We start from the raw sequence: 22,866 nt of genomic DNA on the forward strand, positions 1-22,866 counted from the left end.
GTTACAGATCTCTTTAAGGTGGAATTATTTAGATGACTTACTTCTGCACAGATTGTGCATATTGACTGATATTGGTGGATTCTAATCACAGAAGTTTGAGTGGCCCTTTATGGTTGAAATGTTCTCAATTGGACGGTTTTGTCATTATTGGTTCAAATGTTTTCTCACTGGTTATTAGAAAAATGTCCAGAACTATACATTTAAAACATGTACTTCCAAGTGGTGCTGTATTATACAAGGGATATAATTTAATTATTGTGCATTAAAATCTAATTATACAATCAGGAAGGTGAATCAAAGAACTTTTGCATGCTCCTAAAAATGTTTGCAAGGGACCTATGCTTTGAAAACGCCCCAAAGGTAAACTTAATCCGACACTGGCCAGATGCATTTTCTTTGAATGTGGGTTTCAATGCTGTTTCAGTGAATGTGAGTTTCAAAGGCAGAGAAGTTGTAATGTTAAGTCTGTTTTCATTGAGACTATATTGTTTTGTTTAGATTTAGCAAATGTTTGTTTAGCTTTAGCAAATGTCCATCAGTGTTTGTACTATAAAATTTGAAATACAAGTTTTAAATTAACTCCAAACATCTGTAATCATTGTAGAAGTAAAGCAGAAAACAGTATGCACACTGAGAATTTTGAACAGTGTTTATGGCAACTGGAGAGAATTAGCCAAGTAATGGGACACTGAAATGGTTGCGTGGTGGTGGGGATGCTGATTGGGGGGTTTGGGCATTGATCCAAATGTAACATATGTGTACCGCCGCCAATAGGGGTCCATCAAAATGTTTTCCTTTATAAAAGGGGTCTTCCAGCTTGCAAAGTTTTGGAACCACTGGAATAAAGCATGGAAGAGACCACATCATCCCATGCATACGGTCAAAGAGATTGCAGCCCTGATACCAAATTCCAGTGTTTTTTTTTGTCTTAGATGCAAAGAGTTCATTTTGGCAAGTGATGGTTGATCGCAAATCTTCATTACTGTCTACATTCAGTACCCCTAAACAAATCAAATAGTGTCCATTGGCAAACCAACACCATAAGCTCCACACAGATAATTTCGATAAAATGTATTTATTCCAATGTACCAAGTTTAGCAGTTTCAGCCTTTAAATAACACTCTGGGACTTCTTCAGAACTTAAGTAAACAGTGAGGTCACCTTCTTTATATACCAAAAATAAATTGTCTTTTAATTAATTATTTAAAGGCATATCCACAAAAAACATTCTTTAATACAATTCATAATAGGAATTCATAATAAAAATTCATAATAAAAATAGAGTTGCAAAGTCCAATAAAACCCCCCCCCAGAAAATCATTGTGACTTTTGTGTTATAAAAACATATATTTGCAAGACTTGTGCTAATACACACAATAAATAGCTGTGAAGAAGATATATTTTATATCAGAGACCTTTTTAAAACTTTTTTTAAAAATCCAAGGCCTTCTTCTTCAACACTGGTAACATTGACATATACTCATTAAGCCCTGGTGCAACCACAGCATTCAATCGGATGATCTAATAATGCTCTTTTAATTCAATCTGTAGTTCCCACCAACCACCCCTTGTACTTTGTGGAACAACTTCCAGTATCCCAAATTTAAATGTTGTTTCCCCATGGCAAGTGAGTGTCTGTTTATAAAGGGCATTGTTGGCATTACCTTTGGCTATGGTGTACAAATGTTCGTATATTCTAAGTCTGAATTTCCTATCTGTTTTGCCAACGTAAAAATTTTGACATGTTTGTCAAGTAGAAATATGTATAACACCCTTCATATTACAATTACCTTTTTGTAATCTAACACCATGCCTCCTACCCTTTAGATGAACAACATCATTATCCAAAATAAAGAGGCACTGCTTACAATAACCACATTAATTGTACCCTTCAGTAACATTGGGCCCTGTGGGATTGCATGTTCCATAAGGTATTTAATGTTTTTGTCTGTTTTGTATACAAAACTTGGTACCTGTCCTAAAATGTTAAAAATCTCTGAATTACCTCGGAAAATATTCCAATATTTCTGCATATACCCTTAAGTGCCTTTTCACCTTCACCAAATGGTATGACCATACTCATATTAAATCATGAACTTCCTGAATATTTACTGGTGGTTGGAATTAACTCACCACTATAAAACAGTGGTTTGTATTTATCCCCCACCCATCTACTATGTCTTTTACAGTGCTATTTAAAATTCTGTCTGGGTAGCCCCTAGCTTTAAACATGCCCGTTATACATTTGACTTCCTTGAAAATATTTTTCTTAGTATACAGAGTGACAACTTTGGAAGTCAAGATAACTGTTGGAAAAAGTTTCCTTCCTTAAAATCTTTGACAGAAACCTATTATTTTCCTTATCTTTGGAAATGGTCACATCCAAATAATTGATGTATTCCCCAGAATGATGTGATGTAAATTTAAAGTATTCACATATTGGATTTATGTATTTAACAAATCCTTTGCTATCTACCTGGTCATCCTTCCAAAGAATAAAAATGTCATCCAAGAAACGAATATTTGAAAAACAATGTTGTTTATACACACTGGAAAAAAATATTTTTCTTCTCCCAGGCATAAAGGACCAGGTTGATATAAATACATTCAGTACCCCATTTGGAAGATATGGATTCCTCAGAATGCCATTTGGAATAAATTCTATAAGTGAAATCTTCCAGCATGCAATGCAGCAAATTTTTTCGGGCTATCCGTGTGCCATAATAGTAGATGATATATTGGTCAGAGGCTATGGTGAGGTAGAACATGACAGAAATCTTAAGAGAGTTCTAGACAGAGCATGTGAAGTGAACTTAAAGCTCAATGCTCTGAAGTGCAAATTCAGACTACCAGAAGTTACATATGTAGGTCATTTGTTTTTCCATATGGGTTTGAGACCAGACCCATCCAAGCAAGCAGCCATTACTGAAATGGCAGCACCAGATAATGTGCAAGCTCTGCAATGTTTTCTTGATATGGTCAATTACTTATGCAAGTTTATACTAGATTTCAGTGAGTTGACAGCGCCTTTGAGAGAGCTCACACATAAAAATGTTACTTGGTCATGGCTAGACTAGCACCAGAGAGCATTTGAATTTCTTAGGCAAAAAATTGCTACCCCCCCCAACATTAAGATACTAAGATGTCAACAAACCTGTAACTCTTTCCTGCGATGCTTCAAAATTTGGTTTAGGTGCAGTTATCCTCCAAGAAGGCAAGCCAGTAGCCTACACATCTAGAACATTTACCCAGACTGAGATGCAATATGCTCAAATTGAGAAATAACTTCTGGCAATAGTGTTTGCATGTTCCAAGTTTCATGATTATATTTATGGCCGAGAAATCCAGATTGAAGCTAATCCTCAAACTTTGGTCACTATTTTAAAGAAGCCTATGCATTCAACTCCAGCGAGATTACAAAGAATGATGCTCAGATTGCAAATGTACAACTTCAGAATGGTCTGTACGAAAGGCAAACGTCTTTATCTGGCTGATACCTTATCCAGAGCACCTAGAAATACAACAGAACAGCTTCATGCAGAGAATTTTGACTTTGATGTCATGGGAGTTCGTAATTGTTCTACCACAAGACTTGATGAGCTATGAGATCATACAATGACTGATCCAGTTTTGCAGAAGCTCAATCATTATATCAGTGATAGATGGCCATCAAAGCAATCAAGTGTACTACCAGAAGTGCAGTCTTACTTTCCTTACAGAGATGAGTTGTTGATGGAAGATGGCATTATTTTCAAAGGTGTAAAATTGTTCCTGCTTCCTTACAACAAGAGTATATCCAGATTTTGCATCATGGTCACCTGGGTTCTGAATCTACTAAGAGAAGAGCAAGAGGACTAGAATTTTGGACTTCTCTAGTGAAATATATTGATAGAGTACTTTCTTCCTGTTCAGTATATAATAGTACTAAAGTGCATTTACAAAGAGAGACACTTCAACTTAGTCAAATTCCTGATCTACCTTGATCAGTTGTAGCTACTGACATATTTGAGTGGAATAATCAACATTACTTAGTACTGGTAGACTCTTATTCAAATTGGTTTGAGATCAATTTACTACCTAATCTAACTTCTACTACAGTCATTACTAAGTTGAAATGCCATTCTCAGTCCATGGCAGTTCACAGAAATTAATCTCTGGCAATGGTACACAATTCACTAGTCAATTGTTTCAAAACTTTGCAAGATAATGAGATTTCATACATGTTACTTGTAGTCCAGAGTATCAAATGGACTTGCTGAATGTGCAGTACAGAGTGCAAATCAATTACTTGAGAAGTCAAAGTGTGATAATACCAATGTTTTTTGAACTTACTCAATCTCAGAAATATACCCCGTGATGATATACTTGGCTCACCTGCTCAGAGACTTCTATCTAGGCAAACCAGAACAACATTGCCTATCAGTTCTAGATTATTGAGGCCTGAAGCTAAAAACAACCAAGCAATCAAAGCCCAATTATCTAGAAAGTATTCTTTCCAAAAGTCCAGCTATGACAAGTTGAGCAGATTTCTTCGTCCATTGAAAAAAGAAGAGACAGTGAGGATGCAAACAGCAAAAAGTACTTGTGCAGACCCGAGATCCTATTTTGTTAAATCTGAGGGTGTGGAGTACAGGGGAAATCGCAGACATCTTCTTCCTATAGCAGAACCGATATCGCAGCATCTTACCTGTGATAAAGACTAACGTTCAGTGCAATCCAGATGATATTCCTGTTACAGAATGTGTCTTGACACCTGATACTGTTCTGGCAGATGATTCCAGTGTTCCTAAGATTGAACAGTCAGCAGAGACAATCCCAGTTGCTAAACCAGATCCCAAATGTTATGTCACATGATATGGTCCCATTTTAAAGCCTAGTGTGAAATACACAGCAACTTGTGTGAAGGCTGCCAGCCCAGCCAACTAAAATTTTGTAAATAATTATATGTCATTTGTGAATAGTAATATGATTTGGATGCTTGCCTTACAAATGTAAGAAAACTATATGTTCTGTACTGACCTTTAAGAATGTAGCGACAGTGCACCCTGCTGAAAAAGTGCAGAAATGTGTATAAACTAAATGCCTATGCATATGCATGTGTTGATGGTAAAGGCTGGAATATACAGACTTAGCCTGCAAACTCTAAGAAAATAAGTTAAGAGTTTTACGATATGCCATAAAATTAGTTTATCTCAGCTAAGAGGTAGGCTGTCTAGTGCTAGGGGTTTCTTTCTATTGTCTTGAGACAGAGAAAATTACTAGGTTTCACATGTAAAGTGTTTTTGTATTGCTCTGTGACTTCTTAGCAGCTGTATATCTGAGAGATAAGTATTTTTGACAGAGATATGTTAAATTCTGTTGGTCTCTGTTAGCCTGGGAACTAAGACAGAGGTGACAAGAATGATGTAATCTGAGATGACCCAGCAGATATGTTTGATAGTAACTTAAGAACTATCTCAGAGAGAAAGTCTGGGAATTTTGTATCTTGTCCTGGACCTGTAAACATTCATTCAGCACTTGCATTTGCCTGTATCTGTAAGTAAGACTTAGTTCATAGTATTTCTCTTAGAGATAGGAATATAGCAAGATTAGTCTAGATGTTTTCTGTAGTTATGTGAGATTGTCCTGCAATGTTGTTTTAAAGTATTTCCTGTGATTCTGAACTCTGCTGTCACTGCATTGCATTATTAAGTATTGTTTTGTGCTTTTATTATTTATTATTAGATATATTTAAATCTTTTAATTGTGGCTGGTTTGTTAGGGATATGTAAGTTCTTAGTGTAATTGCATATGTATTTGGTGATACTGTATAGGCCATTAATTCAGTGACAATGTCTAACTCATTTTCTCAAAGAGGGAGGATGTAGAATAACAGGTGTGTTGTACCTTTAAGAAGCATTTTCAAGATCTGTATGCATATAAATACCAAGCACATGTTAGCTTCAGTGCCATTTTGCAGACAGTATGTTAAGATCCATGTGCCTGATAGCTAATCTGTTTATAAGTTAAAGTTACTTAACCTCATTTATGATGTGTTTGCATACAATAAAGCTGCCTGAACAAGAACCCATGGCACTCACTTATTTTATCCTGACTTGGCGAGTGACAATATGTTACTGTGTTTTCATTTGGCAAATGTTCGCTCGTGCATTTGCTCTTCTTAAGATTCTCTTTTAGTATTATATTTGTAACCTTCACTATGAGTCCACTGTGATCTGTGCCTCTGCTGATGCTCAAGTTTGGCTCAAAAGATGATGTTTTTTTTTTATTTATCATATTTTGTGAACTGGGTTGCTCCAACTAAGCCTAGGGATCGTTTGTTAGGAGACTGGGCTAGAAACGCTCTACAGTACAAACTGTACAAACCTAAGTATAATTTATAGCTTGTTTATTAGAGTACCAACTAACTGTATGCATTTTATTTATTTATTTATTATTTATTTGTATTTATTTCTTTATTTTTCAGTTTGATGACTGGGGAAGTCCACTGGGCTAAGAAGAGCCCGTTTTCAGTGGAGGCCCAGGGAGAAAAGATCCATTGACAATGACAAACATACACAAATCAAAGTAGTCATGTACATCATGCTGAGAGTACAATCTAATACATTTGAAGAATATAAACTGGTATACAGAAACAAAATATACTAAACAAAGAAGTCATCTTTGGAATTTTGACTATACAATATTGAAATACATTTACTGAAATATGAATTTCTAGCATAGTATACCATGGTGTAGCAAAAGAACAATCCAATAGTATTAATATAGTGAGTAATTAGACAAAATAATAGCCTGAGTTTAGTGATTAACAGAGTTTGGAGTGAGTAGAAGTAGGAGTAGCTGGGGAAGGACTGTGAGTGCTGGATTGGTGCAGGAGAGGAAAATATATTGTACTTGGAGAGAGACTAGCAGCTAAATGTAGTTACTGGAAGGGCTTATGTTGGAAAATGGCCTGGACATACCCATTTGAAGATAGGTAGAAGTACAGGAGATATTTATAGTTGGTGTGGTTTGGAGTATTTCAAAGGGAGTGAGTTCCATAGTTTAGCTAAGTAGTATGTCAGCAGGAGGTGCCTAGGGGGCAGGTGTAGATTTGTAGGAGGTTTTGATTTTCTGAGCAGAGGTAGGCATATAAGAGGCTAAGGTGGTGTAGAGACATTTGGGAAGAATGAAACCCTGAATGGCCAGAGAAAACCCATGAAGACACAATTAGATCATGTACACTTACCCAGACAGCATCTAGAGGACAGAAACAAATTCTAGATTCTAGAACTGAAAGAAAGCAGTATTGTCAACTGTACCATAATGCTGCCCCACTACACCAATATAGCTTTAGAGAATCTTGCTTGCTGACACTGTCGTACTTCATCATGTTGGCTATATGATAAAAACCTGGCATACAGTTTAGATCTCAGTTACTTTTTCATGCCACTTTTAAATACAACTATTTGATTTATCACTGATAAAGGTATTTTTTTTTTCAGGATAATAAAGGTAATGCCATATCAACTACTGCACTCCTATGGAGGTGAGAAAATTTCATGTTGTATAGTAAATTATCAGAATTAGTGTTAAGCATTTTTTTACTTCAGGAATGATGTACATCTTCCCCATTCTCTGTAATCTAAAATGACTGTAGAAAATTGATGCATTTTTGAAATTAGTTAATGAAAAGTGCTAACATTTTGTTATCTGGCAAAATATATGATGCATGGAGACTGGCAAACAAAAGCAGAGATAGTGTGTCAGAATCATAAATTATTCACCATAACTCCATAAATGATCAAACAGAATATATATATATATATATATATATATATATATATATATATATATATATATTTGCAAAAAAAAAAAAACTCAACTGTTCCTTCTATGTTTTCAGCTTAAAGGAAGTAATTAACTATCATCTATTGGTTATCAAAAACAAAAGTGGAAAAGAGGCTGAAGATGAAGATGGAAATGATTAGCTTTATTACAGTCTTCTGTTACGTAATGTTATCATCTACCTTTGTTCAAAGCCAGAGGGAACCCATAACTAAAAGTAATACTGATAGCACAGAAAAACAAGGCGTGATTTCACAAAAAAATTCTACAAGTGTCACTCCAGATGGAAAGCTTCAAAATACACTTGCAGTCACTTCTGAAGGCGGTTATACAAATACGTCTGCATCTGCAAATTCATCTGAAAGTTCAACAGCTATGAGCAGCATATTGAACCCTACTGTAGTTTCAGTGCCAAACGAAACTGGAAACAAGAACACACATACATCAGTAACCATCTCTCCAGCAGGTAGCACTGCTCTTCCATTGCTAACAAATCTGTCAGCAGTGACAAATACTTCAACAGCAAAGCCTTATACAACAGCAAATAATAAAGAAACGTCATCATTTTCTCTGGATTTGAAAACATTATCTAGTCCTACAAGTAAAAATGCTCTGACAACCCTTGCTTTTAAAACTACTAAAACAGAATTTTCCACAGCAAGGGTACCGGAGTCTACAGATGCCTATACACAATATACTGGATCTTTATACTCAGTTTTAACATCTCAAACTGTTGTAGGTAAGTCATTATTATTATTATTATTATTATTTTAGAGGAGAATAACCGCCTCATTGTTTCTTTCTTCTCCTTGCTTCTTCTTTCTGTGTATTTCCAGTATTTCACAACAGTGTCACTGCTCTTATTAATGTGATCAGTAAAACATTGCTGTTCTTTCTAATACTGGTATGAAATGGAGTTGCTGATAAACACCAAAACAGCCTTAGTCATAGGACTGAGGCCTATGAGCTTAACCAGTGCTTACTACGCTTTTAACTTGACAAGACTTCTGAAGAAACTGGAATTGTAGGTCATTTAGTTTTCTTTAATTTTTTACAATTATTACTAAACATGATTTTTTTTTAAAGTTACATGTGAGCACGTGCAGTAACAAAGAAAAAACAAACAATTCTTTTTCACGCAGTATACATATGCATTTTCTTTTCAGCAATTTTTATTCTCTTCAACATAGCTTAAATTGCACAGCTCCTGACTTACCTTAAATTTCACTTCTTCTGAACATTATTTTGCCTGTATTGTTTCCACATATTCCATTTATTTCTATGCAATTTGTTCCTTCTCTTTGCTAAAGATTGCACCTCAAGTACTTTTATCTCCTTTACAATATTACAAACTTCAGCTACAGCTGGTTTACATTTTTATTTCCATTTTATAGTAATTTTTTTTGGTAGTCAATAGCATTAAACTTTATTGTCTTATAATGTCTAGGCCAGTGATGGCGAACCTATGACACTCATGTCAAAGGTGACACACCATGACGTTTTGGTTCACACAGCAGCATTCACCAACACCAAGTTACCAAACAAACTGAATGAACAAAAATACAAGAAATATGTGACCCTGCACTTATTTATTAAAACTCAGCATCAAAAAGTCATTAATTGATGTTAATCAAATCAAATGCAATGTGTTCCATATTTTTTTCAGTTCAATTCAAAATTACTGTTAAAACTAAGGTAATTTTTGGTGCACTATTTTAAGCCCAATTATCAGTGTGCATATCATTTTTTTCTATTGTATGTCACTGATTGTTCTTTTACTTTTGTAATACATAGCAGCACACATGATTGGACTGTATTTTTTTTAAATAAATGAATATGTAAAGAATTCTTTCTCTTTTATTCGGGGGGGGGGGGACGCCAGCAGAGTCAAGATAGGCATTTTCCAAATTTTTGACACACCAAGCCCAAAAGGTTCATCATCACTGGTCTAGGCACTTCAGATCTTATATCCCAAATCACAAAATAATCATTTTCTTTGTTACAATCATTTGCTCCCCCAATATTTCTGATATGGGGATCTTAAAATCTGTCAACCTGTTACACTCCCAACAAACTTGTTTGCAATTTAATTTATTTTAAATGTTGTCCAAAGCCACAATAGTAACAGTCCGATGATAAAACAACCGCTCATAATTTAGAACTGCTATCACTACTAATGATTATTATTACTTTTTATACCTGGTCATCATAAACAAATACATACAAGTCTAATTAGGAATAAATACCTCTTTTCAAGAGTCAACTAGGAAGAATGATTTACATGTTTATAGTCACGATATGCAAATGAAGACAGTGAGAATCAAAGTATAACAAGAAAAACTGAATAAGTAACCTTTAGCCTTAAACCTCTGAGCTACACTAGCAGGCTCAGTGCAGACGCGATGAATCTTGTACAGAAAACTGTTACAGAAAAGTCTGAATGAAGCTTAAAAAGCTACACACACACACACACACACACACACACACACACACACACACACACACACACAAATCCAATAATAGAGAAAGGGTAACATCTTGAAACTAAGTAGTGCACAATTGTCTCAACAGTCTTGAGTGCCTTATATGTAACATTGAATAATTTTGCCTTATGTTGAATGTCAACATGTACAGAGTGCTTAGTTCACAAAAACAGGAGTGATTATGGATTTCACTACAGGTTCTTGACTCCCAAGCACTGAAAAAACACCATCTTGAATTCAGGAACTCCAGCATCTTGTAGCTCATGTAGGCTGCTGCTCCTGCTCAAACTCAAATATGAATATGGACAAGCAACCATAGCAAAGCAGAGTTACTCACACACAAACTTAAATCGGAATTCAGGCAAGCAGCTGTGAAGAGGGTGCGGAAAGGAGATTTTAGAGTTAGAGTCAGAGTTTTGGTAGAGCTATTGCAACTAAGTAGTTACTCGAGATCAAGTTAGTGGGAGTTTGAGCATGTATACTTTGAACACACAGCATGCGGGTGCTTTTAGTGGACACTCAGGGATGGTTTTAGCATTTTTAGGGCCCCCAGTAAATATCATGTTGGGGGACCCCTAGGCACTTCCAGTCTAAGTATCACCCTGTGTCTGCCACCCTTCCAAAGCAACCTTTTAGTTCATGCTGCAAACTTTTAGGAGGAGTACACACAAACTGACCTGTAGCTACAGTGCTGTTAGATTACAACAGGCCTATGTACCACACTATGTTGGCCCTTCTCACAAAGGGACATTTACAGTTACTGGCATTTGGTTGCAGCAATGATACACTGCCACAACTCTATGTACAGGTCTGGACTTAGGTGAAATGGCTCCCCAGACCAACACACACACACAAACACAAAACCTCCAGTCTTCCCCTCTGTTTTACCCCTATCTGTGTCTCCCCACACTATGCACATTGTTTTTTTCTTACGTCTCACATTTTGCCTTACTTTTTAGCTTTTTCAAGAAGCCATAACTTTCTATTTGCTCTGAAGTAAATGTATTTTTTTTTCTTTTTACACTACATTTTTATCCGATAGCTTGAAAAGAAATTATGATTAAGGAAAGAAATTCAGTGTTTTTGTCCTGCTTTAGCTTTCCCTGCATCCTTCCAGCACACTTTTCTTGTTCAAGACAGCATAGTAATAACTATTTAGGAAATAACTCAAATAAGCCAGGGCCAAATAAACCATAGGGTTATAGGTGCTATGGGGTGCATTTTAGAGCATTTCCCAGCCTTTTAATCCAGTGGTGGGCTAAACAAAAAATCACAAAGAAAAGACTTTCAGTCTTATTTTTTTTTTATTTTCAAGAAGACATAATCTATGCCCAAGGCTTAATGCTCAAATCTGACAAAATAGTAGCTCACAATAAACTGACAAGGCAATTGTGAGGATACACAGGTTCTACATGGGAATAATTCCTGCCCCCCCCCCAAAAAAAAAAGCAGTCACTGCCTATGCATCTGTCAGGTGTTAGACTGGAATGAAAGCCAAGGTTCAAATTGCCACAGTCATGTTTTTCAAGTGACTGCTGACATGCATATACACAGCATACCTCCTCACTCTTCACCCCTCACCCCTAACCCGCAAAGACAACCACTTGTATACGTGCCTGATGTGTAATTGTGAGGAAAGTGAAAAAATAATGATGACAGTAAAGTTTGTTGCTCCTAGACAGTACACTGTCCCTACAAAAGCTATAGTAAATTTCTCTGTACACCTCTGAGGTCTATGACATAAGTAAAAGAAACAATAAGAGTGTCCTCAACCCAAACACAAGCTATAATGACCTCCTGTGCACACCTGTAAGGTTTGACTCTGAAGAAAATTATAGAAGCAATAACCATACAGTCTCCACCCCCCCCCCCCCCACATTCATATAACATACAGTAGCTTTCTGTATACACACAGCTGAGCAGGGCTGGTTTTAGAATGGTTAAGTTTGACAGCAGAGGCCATTATCAGTTTTATCCTAACAGGGTCATATCATAGCCCTGTTCAGGTTAAAAGCGTAATCGGAAATTAATACATTTTTTTCTCCCCACTCTTTCCCAACCAGCAACAGCTTTTTTGTGGCCCCCACACAGTCAAGGATGGTTAAGGGAGCCCCCTGTTTCCATTTATAAAGCCCGAGAAGTGGGGGGGGGGGCCAGACTCCTAGAAGATCTAAGTGTCTGAATGATCCGTGATGTATTTTATGCCTTACTTTTAAAATATAACTACTCGTTAGATGCATTTTTTACTGATACCCAAAAGAATAATGTATGTGTCCTGGCATTAGTGGGTGTGTTCACAGATAAAAATCAGTGATATTTTTTACCCACACACACACACACACACACACACACACACACACACACACACACACACACACACACACACACACACACACACACACACACACACACACACACACACACACAAGCCATAGCAACAATACTTTTGCACTTAAGTCAGCAAATAGCAATACACTGTACAACACTGGTACTGCCACACCAGATCAATGGTTGCTGTTTAGCAGTCGTCAAACAGCAGCAGGGGTAAGTCACTTTTATTCACCTCACTGATGAGCAATGTATACCTGTCATTGTCCAAGATTTCACAGACCTTCCCTGATTTTGCTCATAATTTTGCTCTGTCCCTCTTAAAAAGTTTGATTTGCCAGAATCATTCTGGATTGCAGACAGTAAGTAAATCTGGACATCAAAGTTTTATACTTATTATAGTTCAATACATGCATATTGATGCAAATGGTGTTATTCTATTAACTTTTTAAAAGAATTAGAGTAATATTTAAAACATGTTCCTGATTTTAAGCCTTTATTCTACAACACATAGCCCTCCAGAACACCCACCATAACAGCTCTCACATAAAAACACAAACCACGCACCCACCATCATGGAGACTCTCACTAGAAATCTACCCAAACAGCAGAGACCTCCAAGGCAGACCACCACATCACAGCACAAATGACAAGACACGTAGCTCACCTACACAGTGTACCCCTCAACCTAAGCCCCTAAGGCAAAATATCTTGCCAAGCACACTAATCATAGGTGACTCAATAGTGAGGCACACTGATGTCTCACTCACTAGGTTGAATAAGGAGAAGGTAGCAGTCAGCTGTCTATCAGGTGCCAGAATCCAGCACATAACACATGCACTCAGGTCACTCCACAACAAGTACAAGTATGACTCTGTCACTGTCCATGTGGGTGTGAATGACCTGAGACGCACCTCAATGGAATACATGAAAAGAGACATGGAGGAGCTCTTGGATTATGTCGACCAGGCAGGTATGACCCTAACCCTGAGCAGCATCCTACCATCACCCAGAATGACACCGCAGTACAAGCAGAAAATGATTGACTTCAACAATTGGGCTAAGTTTCTGGTGTCATTCTAAGGGGATCCAGTATCTGTCTGCTTGGGATGATATGTTTGACAGACATCGATGCTTTGCCAGAGATGGCCTGCATCTGTCACCCCTGGATTTCTGGATACCGGCTAAGGCTCTTCCACCCCTATAGTGCTTTTTTTAGGCAATGTTCCAAAAACACAAATTACTACCGTAACAGCTATAAATAAATGCAATCTGAGGGTCATGCTGCTCAACGCTAGAAGTCTAAATCTCAAGATGCACTTGCTTGAAGCACTTCTCAAAATGGAGAACATTGACATTTGTGCTGTAATGGAAATCTGGTTTAAAGCAGCAGAAAGCACCCGTGCACTACCAGGCTATAATTCATTCCACACTTTTCAGCCCCAGAACATGGACTGAAGCTCCAAAGGCAGTGGTGTCTCCATATTCATAAAGGATATGTACAACTCCTGACTAGTAGCCCAGCATAACGCATCTGAGATACTTCAGACACATGTAACATTGGGTAAGATGGTGATTCAGGTCGTAGCCTGCTATAGGTCTCCAGCCATGTCCATAGACTCTCACTCCACGTTCCTAAGCACCCTGGAAACTATTAGGGTCCAACCCAACACTCTCATACTAGGTGACTTCAACTACCTCTCCATCAACTGGGAAAACTACTCACGCACCAATACACTGGCCCAACGCTTCTTGGAATTCATCAATTCCAATGCCCTGGACCAGCTCATCCTTACCCCCACTAGAGGAAGCAACACCCTTGACCTGGTTATTACTAACATGGGCAACTGGTGCTCTACACCAATAGTCAGTTCCTCCCTGGACAGAGCCAACCACAAACTAATCACCATGGAAATCCACATCTCACCCACACCGCCCACAAAGGTAACCATCGTGAAAAACTCAGCCAAAACTGACTTTGGAGTCCTAAAAATAGAGGTGGATAACTTCACTGCACCTATGTCAATGGAAAACAGATGCATGATTGCCAAATTATACAACAATGCACTGTACGAACACGCACAAAAATGCATGGAACTAGCCATACACAAAAGAACCAAGACGCTCTCCTCCAAAAAAAGGAAGCCAGTCTGGTAGTCCCCTGCCATTAATAAACTCTACAACAGAAGGAAGAAACTGTTGCAGAAAAAGGTGAAGTCCCAAGACTGGAAAAACTCCCTTATTAGCCTCAACAAAAAGTTGAGATTCCTCATCAAAACCTCTAAAGCCAGCTATGAAGGCAGAATTGCAGCAGACACTAATAACAACCACACATCTACACAGCAATACCCAAGTTTGCTCTGAGTTACTGCACAATGGTACCTCCTATACTGAGCCAACAGATATTGCCAACATACTGGCCAACAGATTCAGTGCCAACTTTACACCCCCCCCCCTCTAAAGGACCAATCACAATACCGGAGAAATGCCAGGCATCCAGCATTATTGCAGCACAGGTTAAAGCTACATTGTCCAAGGCCAGGAATACAGCTTCTATGGGACCCGACAATATCTATGGAAATGTTCTACATGAACTACAAAGTGAACTGGCATCACATCTGTGTGCCCTGTTCAATCACACCCTCACCTAAGGCTTTGTCCCTACCCAATGGTGCACTGCTACAGTCATCCCTCTCCATAAAGGAGGAGTGACTACAGACCCTGGGAACTATCGCCCCATTAGCCTGATGAGTCTGATATGCAAAGCTATGGAACACATCATCATGGACCTAATAAACAAGGATATAGGGAATCTACAAACTCTAGATCCCATGCAATTTGGTTTTGTGAAAGGTAGATCATGCCTGCTCAACCTGGTTGACTTCTTTGAGTTCGTCACTAGGGCTGTGGATGAGGGCAAGGCAGTTCATACAGACTACCTCGATCTGACCAAGGCCTTTGATACCATTCCCCACTCAGAAATTATTGATAAACTCAGCAAACTAGGCATCAACTCCTATATCACAAGATGAGTTGCAAATTGGCTCACAGATAGAACCCACAGTGTGAAAGTAGTGGACTCCAGTCAGATTTCTGACCAGTCATGAGTGGAGTACCACAAGGATCGGTCTTGGGTCCTCTCCTATATGGCATCTACTTTTCAGAAGTCCAGGCCAACATGGAGGGACTTTGGCTGACCAAGTTCACAGATGACTGCAACCTAGGAGCTATTATTAACTCCCCAAGTGATGTAGACATCCTACAGAAAGGACTCACTGAGACCAATGACTGGTGTCAAAACCATGGCCTTAAGCTTAATGCCAAAAAATGTGTCATCATCCCCTTTGGGAAAAACTCAGTTCCCAGTAATTACCACATCAATGGAGCCGACTGAAAACTGAACGCGTTTTAAGATATCTAGGGACACAGGTTGACAGCAACCTCTCCTTCGATGATCACATTGCCACTGTGGTCAGAAAGTCCTTCTATGTGGCACATCTCATTAACAAGGGTTTTGCATCCAGGGAGAAAAAGGACATCTTCTCTCTCTGTTCTTCCCTCACTAGGCCAATTATTGAGTATAATGCCCCGTTTGGCATATACCTCACTAGACACATGCAACATCTGAAAAGGCCACAGAAGTACCTTATGAAGAGCATCTTAGGCCATAAATACATGTCCTACATGGACAGACTCAAAATACTCCAGCTATTCTCTGTCTCATATCGTCTACTAAGAGGCGATCTCTGCTTGACTTACAAAGCCATGTCTGACCCAGCTCTGTTAGAAATACTACATCTAAAGAAATCCAAATCTCTCCACACCACATGCTCCAGAGACCTCAACCTCATTACCACAATCAACAGAACATGCTGGAGGGAGAGGTTCATAACCCAGAGACTGCCCATGCTCTGGAATAGACTTCCCATGCATGTCAAGCAGAGCACCTCACTGGCCCTCTTCAAGAGAAATTTTGATGAGTGGATGGGAAGTAGAAAGTTCACCCCGCGGATCACTGCAGTGGCTCTGCTTGATAGAGGCACTGGGAACTAACGTCAGGTGGCAAGATGCCAGGGCACTTCTATGGGCTAGGCTTGTAAAGACTCCAGGGCCATTAGCCTAATACACACCTATGAACCTATGGACCTATTATTTTGGCATTGTGGTGAATTCTTCAGCAAACAAGTTGATAGTAATAGTATCTGGTGTTTTACCGTATTTATAAAATCCCTGAAAGAGAAAACCATCCCTGAAGATTGGAAGCATCAGCTCTTCATAAAATCCAAGGTTTGCACCAAGATCAGTCACTCTGGGTTGCTGATCTCTCTAGTGCTTACCTTCCTAATTTTTATTATTATCTTTATCCTAACAGGGTCATATCACAGCCCTATTCAGGTTAAAAAGCATAATCTGGAATTTAATACATTTTTTTCTCCTCATTTTTCCCCAAACAGCAACAGCTTTTGTGGGGCTCCCTCACAACCACGAGTATTGCTGGTACCTACAGCTGGCTATGTTTTTAGTTTTAGTGGAATGTCCACCAGCAGGGTTTAATTAAGCCAGATCACCCTGTCAGCAGTAAAATATTTAATGGAATTGTGAACCCTGTAACTTGATAAAACACTGTTTCTATAACCAGGGATATCTTTGGATTTTAAAGGAGATCTACATAAGAGTTATTGTATACCTAGTTTATTAAGTATACAAGATTGCTGTATTAGCTTTTGTTTGATTGATAGACATATTACAAAATATCAAGGTAACTGTTGTGGTTGGAGCCCCCCAGGAACAGGGGGACCCCAGCGACCGCAGGGTTCGCTGGTGCCTAAAGCCAGCCATGTAGACACTGAATATGACAACTGAATTTCCACTGTATTTCGGTACAAAATTCTCTACTTGGAAATTCTTAAAATCTTTTGCGTTTGACTTATGTCACCTGTAGGTAACTTATGGATTTAATTACTACTACTACTTTTCTGAAAAAAACAAATACTACTTTTTTGTTTATTGAAGCTTTTCTCGCCAGATATCTGCAGAAAAAAGGCCTTAGCTAAACTGGACTAAACAATGTAACAAATGAAAAATAAATAAATAGATACATACATACATACATAGAATTTAATTAATTAACTATTAACCAATTGCACAAAAAGTAAACTGGAGTTTAGGAGAAAAATCCTTTCTTAAAGATGAATCTTAATATTTTTTGGATCACACTAGTTATATGAAAATTGGAATAGATATGGAGCACCCCAGAAATGATATTTTTATATATGCCCCTTACTTCCTCAGATGACAGCTGCTTTAGTTTAAAGGCAAATTAAGGTGAACAAATGTAAGCTTTCACTAAATCATTTATCTCAGAGCCAGATCCAGAAGAAGGCAAACTAGGCAGCTGCCTAGACCCTAGCACTGGCTAGGGTGGGCATGTCTGGCTTAAAAAAGTTCCTCTTTTTAAAAAAATGTTCTAACTGTGAAGAATGGTAGAGATGGGTGAAGGCTGCCAGGCTAGTCAAATAGAATTTGATACATAATTCTGGCATTTGTAAATATAAATGTAAAGTACAGGCTTGTTTCTTAAAGGAAAGAAAATACTAAAATGTTGAACTTCAAGATTGTAGCAACATTGCCATCTGCTGAAAGTAAAACTAAGTCAAGCATTTCACATCTGTTCTTTGAAATTAAAATTATATCCTTTGATCCTTTTGATCTCCAGAGCTTGGAGCCATTCTGTCTGGACTAGCACACTCTTTCTATTTTTTTAACTTAAGGAATAATTACTAGAGTGTACATGTGAAATGTCTTCTATTGTTGTAGCTTCCTGAGCAGGTATTAGCTTGCCAAATAATGAAGCCTGTTGGCCTGGGAACTCCAGGCTAAGTGTCAAAGAAATAATGCAATGGGAACTAAATGAGAATGATGTAATCTGGGAGGGCCCAGCAGAAATGTTTGTTAGTGATTTTAAAAACTATTGCTCAGAGAGAGACTGTAAGCATTTTGATCTTGGACATTCAACTCAGCACTGCCTATTGCTCTCTTTATGTAAGTAGTATATTAGAACTGTGTTTTCTCCTAGAAGTAGCCAGGAATTATAAAGATTAGACTGTGTTTTTCTGTTATGTCAGACCTGTACTACTGAATTATTTTAAGTTTCTGTGTGATCTCTGAACTCTTGGATAGCAATGTGGTGTAGTAGTATTGTCTATTGTTTTAGTATTTATTATTAAATATTTTTAAACCCTTTTCAACTGTGGCTGGTTTATGTAGAGATAAGTTAAGTGCTAGAGTACATTGCATATTTATAGAGTTTATTGTACAAAGCCACTCTAATAAGCCTTAAGACTGCTTAGTTACACTACCATTGGATAATAATATTGCACAGTAATAATTGGAAACCCTTTTAAGGGCCTTTGGGTAACTGATACATATTAGCTGGTGGAGGCAGGAATTACTACCATATATTCTAAGTATAGGGGCACAGCTGGAGAATCTGTGTTAGCCTTTCCTAGGAGTGTCTGTGAAGTTGTATAAATACTTATCTCAAAGTGTGTATGTGTGTGTGTGTGTGTGTGTGTGTGTGTGTGTGTGTGTGTGTGTGTGTGTGTGTGTGTGTGTGTGTGTGTGTCAGCTACTTGGGCAGGGACATGAAGCACTGGTTGGACAGAGAGTGTACTGACGGTTAGCTTGCCAGCTAGGCTGAAATCTTTACCCTATAGCTGTGCCAGTGGGGATTCTTATTGGGGAGCTGGAGAGCAAGGGAGCAACCAGCCCCAGACTGACTGTGATCTCTGTGTGCTCTTAAGGGAAATTGCACTTTACTGTGTGTATTTGTTATCCTTTCTCCTATATGAGACACCCTCTCTGGTGTTAGTGGTGAGGATTGAGGCTCCTTGATTGCTGGGCTAGGGCACAGGCATCACATATTAATTGGTGGCAGTGGTTGGGATATCCTCACATATTAATTGGTGTGCAGTGGTGGGATCCACTTCACATATTAATTGGTGGGCATTAGTGGATATCCACATCACATATTAATTAGTTGGTAAATACCAATTGGCTTGTAGTGGTGTGGGTAGAGTGAATCCTGTAGCTTATGTACAGTGATCTCTGAAGGTGTTTTGTACTCTAAAACAGCCACGCAGTGAATACTCAGAGTTCAGATCACAATTGTTTTATTTCTTTTGTTAGCTTAGTTAGTCAGGGTGAGCAGGCAGCGAGTCAGCAGAGGAGTATGGAAAGCTGACAAGGAGTCAGCTGGTAGAGATGTCCTAGGCTAGGGGACCGGTGCATGGAAACCGGACTAAGGCAGACCTGATTGCAGCCTTGGTTACAGCTGCATTAGAAAACAGCATCCAGAAGGATAAGCAGACTGGCAGTGGAGATACAATATCCTCTGAGAATGGACAGCTCAATCTACGAAGAACAATCAGACTGGCAGTGGGGATACAGTATCCTCGGAGAATGGACAACTCAACCTTTCTGCAGTGGACTTAAAAATCCAGCTGGAGCTAAAGGGACTTGAGTTGGAAGCCAGGCGTTTGAAGATAGAGGCTGAGGATAAAGAGCATCAGAGGAGGCATGAGATGGAAATGCTGACTCTTCGCCAGAGTCATGGAGGTAATGGGGAAGGGAGTAACTGGTCCCTGGAAGGGCAACAGGTCAGTAAATTTCTTCTGTAATTTAAAGAGGGGGATAATTTTGATAGTTTTGTTCATATGTTTGAGAGGGTATGCAAACAGTATAGTGTTGACCAAAGGCTCTGGGGATGGTTCTTGACCCCCTTACTCCATGGTAAAGCTGTAAATGCATAGGCTAAAATGTCTGACATTGCATGTTTCGATTATAGTGCTGTAAAAAAATGTCTTTTAGAATTGTTTAAGCTAACACCTGAAATGTATAAGAAAAGGTTTCATGAGCATAGACGCAAGGCAGATGAAAGTGTGTGTGAATATGTTGCTGAACTGAGCACTTATTTTCATAGCTGGGTGAGTGGATGTCAGGTCACCACTTTTGAAGGGCTGACAGACCTTTTGGTGAGGGAACAAGATCTTAGCACTTTGCCTGAGGACATATGGATCTGGTTAGCTGATAGACAATGTGCTACTTCAGATGAGTTGGGGAAGAAGGGAGACCTATACTGGGCAAGCAGGGCAGCCCTGCACAGGAAGGGGACCCCTAGTACTGCTCATAGGTCTAAAGGAACCCATGGTGGGCAGCACAAACTGCCACAACAGAATCTGCCAGTAGCAGGGGAAGCCACTAGTCCAGGTACACATCCAGGAGCTAGGGTTAAATGTTTTGAATGCAACCAGTGGGGCCATGTGGCGTACAGGTGTCCAGAGAGGCAAGGTGAGGAACCAAAGGTGAGGGAGCCAGTAAGTGGGAAAGACAAAATGCCAATAGTAGGTTGTCTTGAGACAACAGGGGTACTACACTACCACCCTGCAGATGTCCTGAGAGGAAAGGATTTTGATGAGGCAGTACCATGTACTTATGCAGTTACACACAGTCAGGCTAAGAGACAAGCATGTGGGTCTGGTAGCCTGGGGGAGACCCAGACAGACTGCATGCTTGCAGCCAGGACTGGTGAGGTGGTTACTTCAGGAAAGAAGCTATGCAGTAGCAGTGAGACTGAATGTGAGTCACAGCTGCTTGTGGGTACTGATGGTCCCTTGGACAGAGTGACTGCAAAGGTAGAGGTGAGTAGTAGTACCCAGGCTGACAGTGAGGCACCACTATCGGAGAATGCCAGACTTCCTGTGGAAGGGGACCTGGGAAGGGTTACAAGGAGAGAGTTGAGACAGGCTCAGTTCTCAGACCTTACATTGCAAGGCCTGAGGAAGGTAGCTAGGGAGGCACCTGATTCTCAAGGAAAGGGGGAATCTGTGTACTGGGACAAATGGTTACTGTACAGAGAGTAGAGCCCTGAGGGAGGGCTAGAAGTTGAGAGAGTACAGGAGTTGGTAGTGCCTAGAGCCTACCATCTGGGGCTTCTATCCATAGCCCATGATATTCCCTTTGCAGATCATATGGGCATAAAACGTACAAATAGGGGCATTATGCAGAACTTCTATTGGCCTGGAATTTCCAGAGATGTAACAGGGTACTGCAGGACCTGTGAGCAGTGCCAAAAGGTAGGCAAGGCAGGAGACAAGGTGAGAGCTCCTTTGATGCCTTTGCCTGTGATTGAGGAGCCATTTTAGAGGGTTGCTATGAATATTGTGGGTCCTCTGAGTACCCAGAGTTCCACAGAAAAAAAGTATATCCTAGTGGTAGTGGATTATGCTACACGATACCCTGAGGCAGTGGCTTTGTCCTCCATTAAGTCAGAGAAGGTGGCAAATGCTTTGTTAGAGATTTTCAGTAGGGTGGGTTTCCCAAATGAAATACTGTCTGACAGAGGTGCCAATTTCTTGTCAGATCTGCTGGCTTGTCTGTGGAAGTCCTGTGGGGTGAAGCACATGAAGACCACCCCCTACCACCCCCAGACTAATGGTCTTGTTGAGAGGTTAAACTCTACAATCAAGTCCATGCTACAGGCATTTGGAGATCAGTTTAAGAGGGAGTGGGACAAATATTTGCCCCATCTGTTGTTTGCTTACAGAGAGGTTACCCAGGAATCCACAGGTTTTTTACCCTTTGAGTTGCTGTATAGGCAGAGGGTGAGGGGACCTCTAGATTTAATTTGAGATGAGTAGGAAGGTGAGTGTGAGTCTCACAAGGAGTCTGTTGTGGCATAAGTCCTAAACCTCAGGACAAGACTCAGAGAACTCATGGGCTTGGAGCAGGAGAACCTGGCAGAAGCCCAAAAACAGAAAAAGGTGTGGTATGACAGGAATGCTCGAGCTAGAGTATGCTGTCGGGCAGCTGGTAATGGTTCTCATTCCTGTCAGATGCAACAACCTGCAAGCAGCTTGGGAGTGACCCTACAAGGTGGTAGGAAAGGTAAGTGATGTTAACTACATGGTGGAACTGCTAGGCAGACGGCAGGGGCACAAATTGTACCTTGTTGACATGATGAAACCTTACCATGATAGGGAGGCCTTTGTGCTGAGCATTTGCAGTGGATTGCAGGAGGGGTCTGAGGGAGATCTGGTGACTGATCTCCTCAGTGAGGCTCGGGCTGACACCTCAGTGGAAGGGATAGCAATGTCCAGCAGCTATCTCCTACCCAGGTTTGAGAAGTCCGAGCGGTGTTCTAGGAATTTGGGGACATGTTCACTGGAAA

At 39.5% G+C, this 22,866-nt stretch overlaps 1 protein-coding gene across 6 annotated transcripts in view; it reads left to right on the plus strand.

Annotated features, from left to right (window-relative positions):
* Window positions 1-22,866, plus strand: part of LOC122806215 — a 330,985-nt gene that overhangs the window by 144,343 nt on the left and 163,776 nt on the right. For 3 of the 6 annotated variants that reach the window (XM_044076444.1, XM_044076443.1, XM_044076445.1), the window contains 2 exons: window positions 7,485-7,528; window positions 7,886-8,566. In XM_044076444.1, coding sequence (XP_043932379.1) covers window positions 7,951-8,566 — 616 coding nt within the window. In that variant the 5' untranslated portion in view covers window positions 7,485-7,528; window positions 7,886-7,950. The remainder of the gene's footprint in view (window positions 1-7,484; window positions 7,529-7,885; window positions 8,567-22,866) is intronic. The other 3 variants (XM_044076448.1, XM_044076446.1, XM_044076449.1) reach the window with 1 other exon arrangement.

This window comes from Protopterus annectens, chromosome 7.part0, assembly GCF_019279795.1.
Source record: "Protopterus annectens isolate FY-2018-M chromosome 7.part0, PAN1.0, whole genome shotgun sequence".
Taxonomy (NCBI): Eukaryota; Metazoa; Chordata; order Ceratodontiformes; family Protopteridae; genus Protopterus; species Protopterus annectens.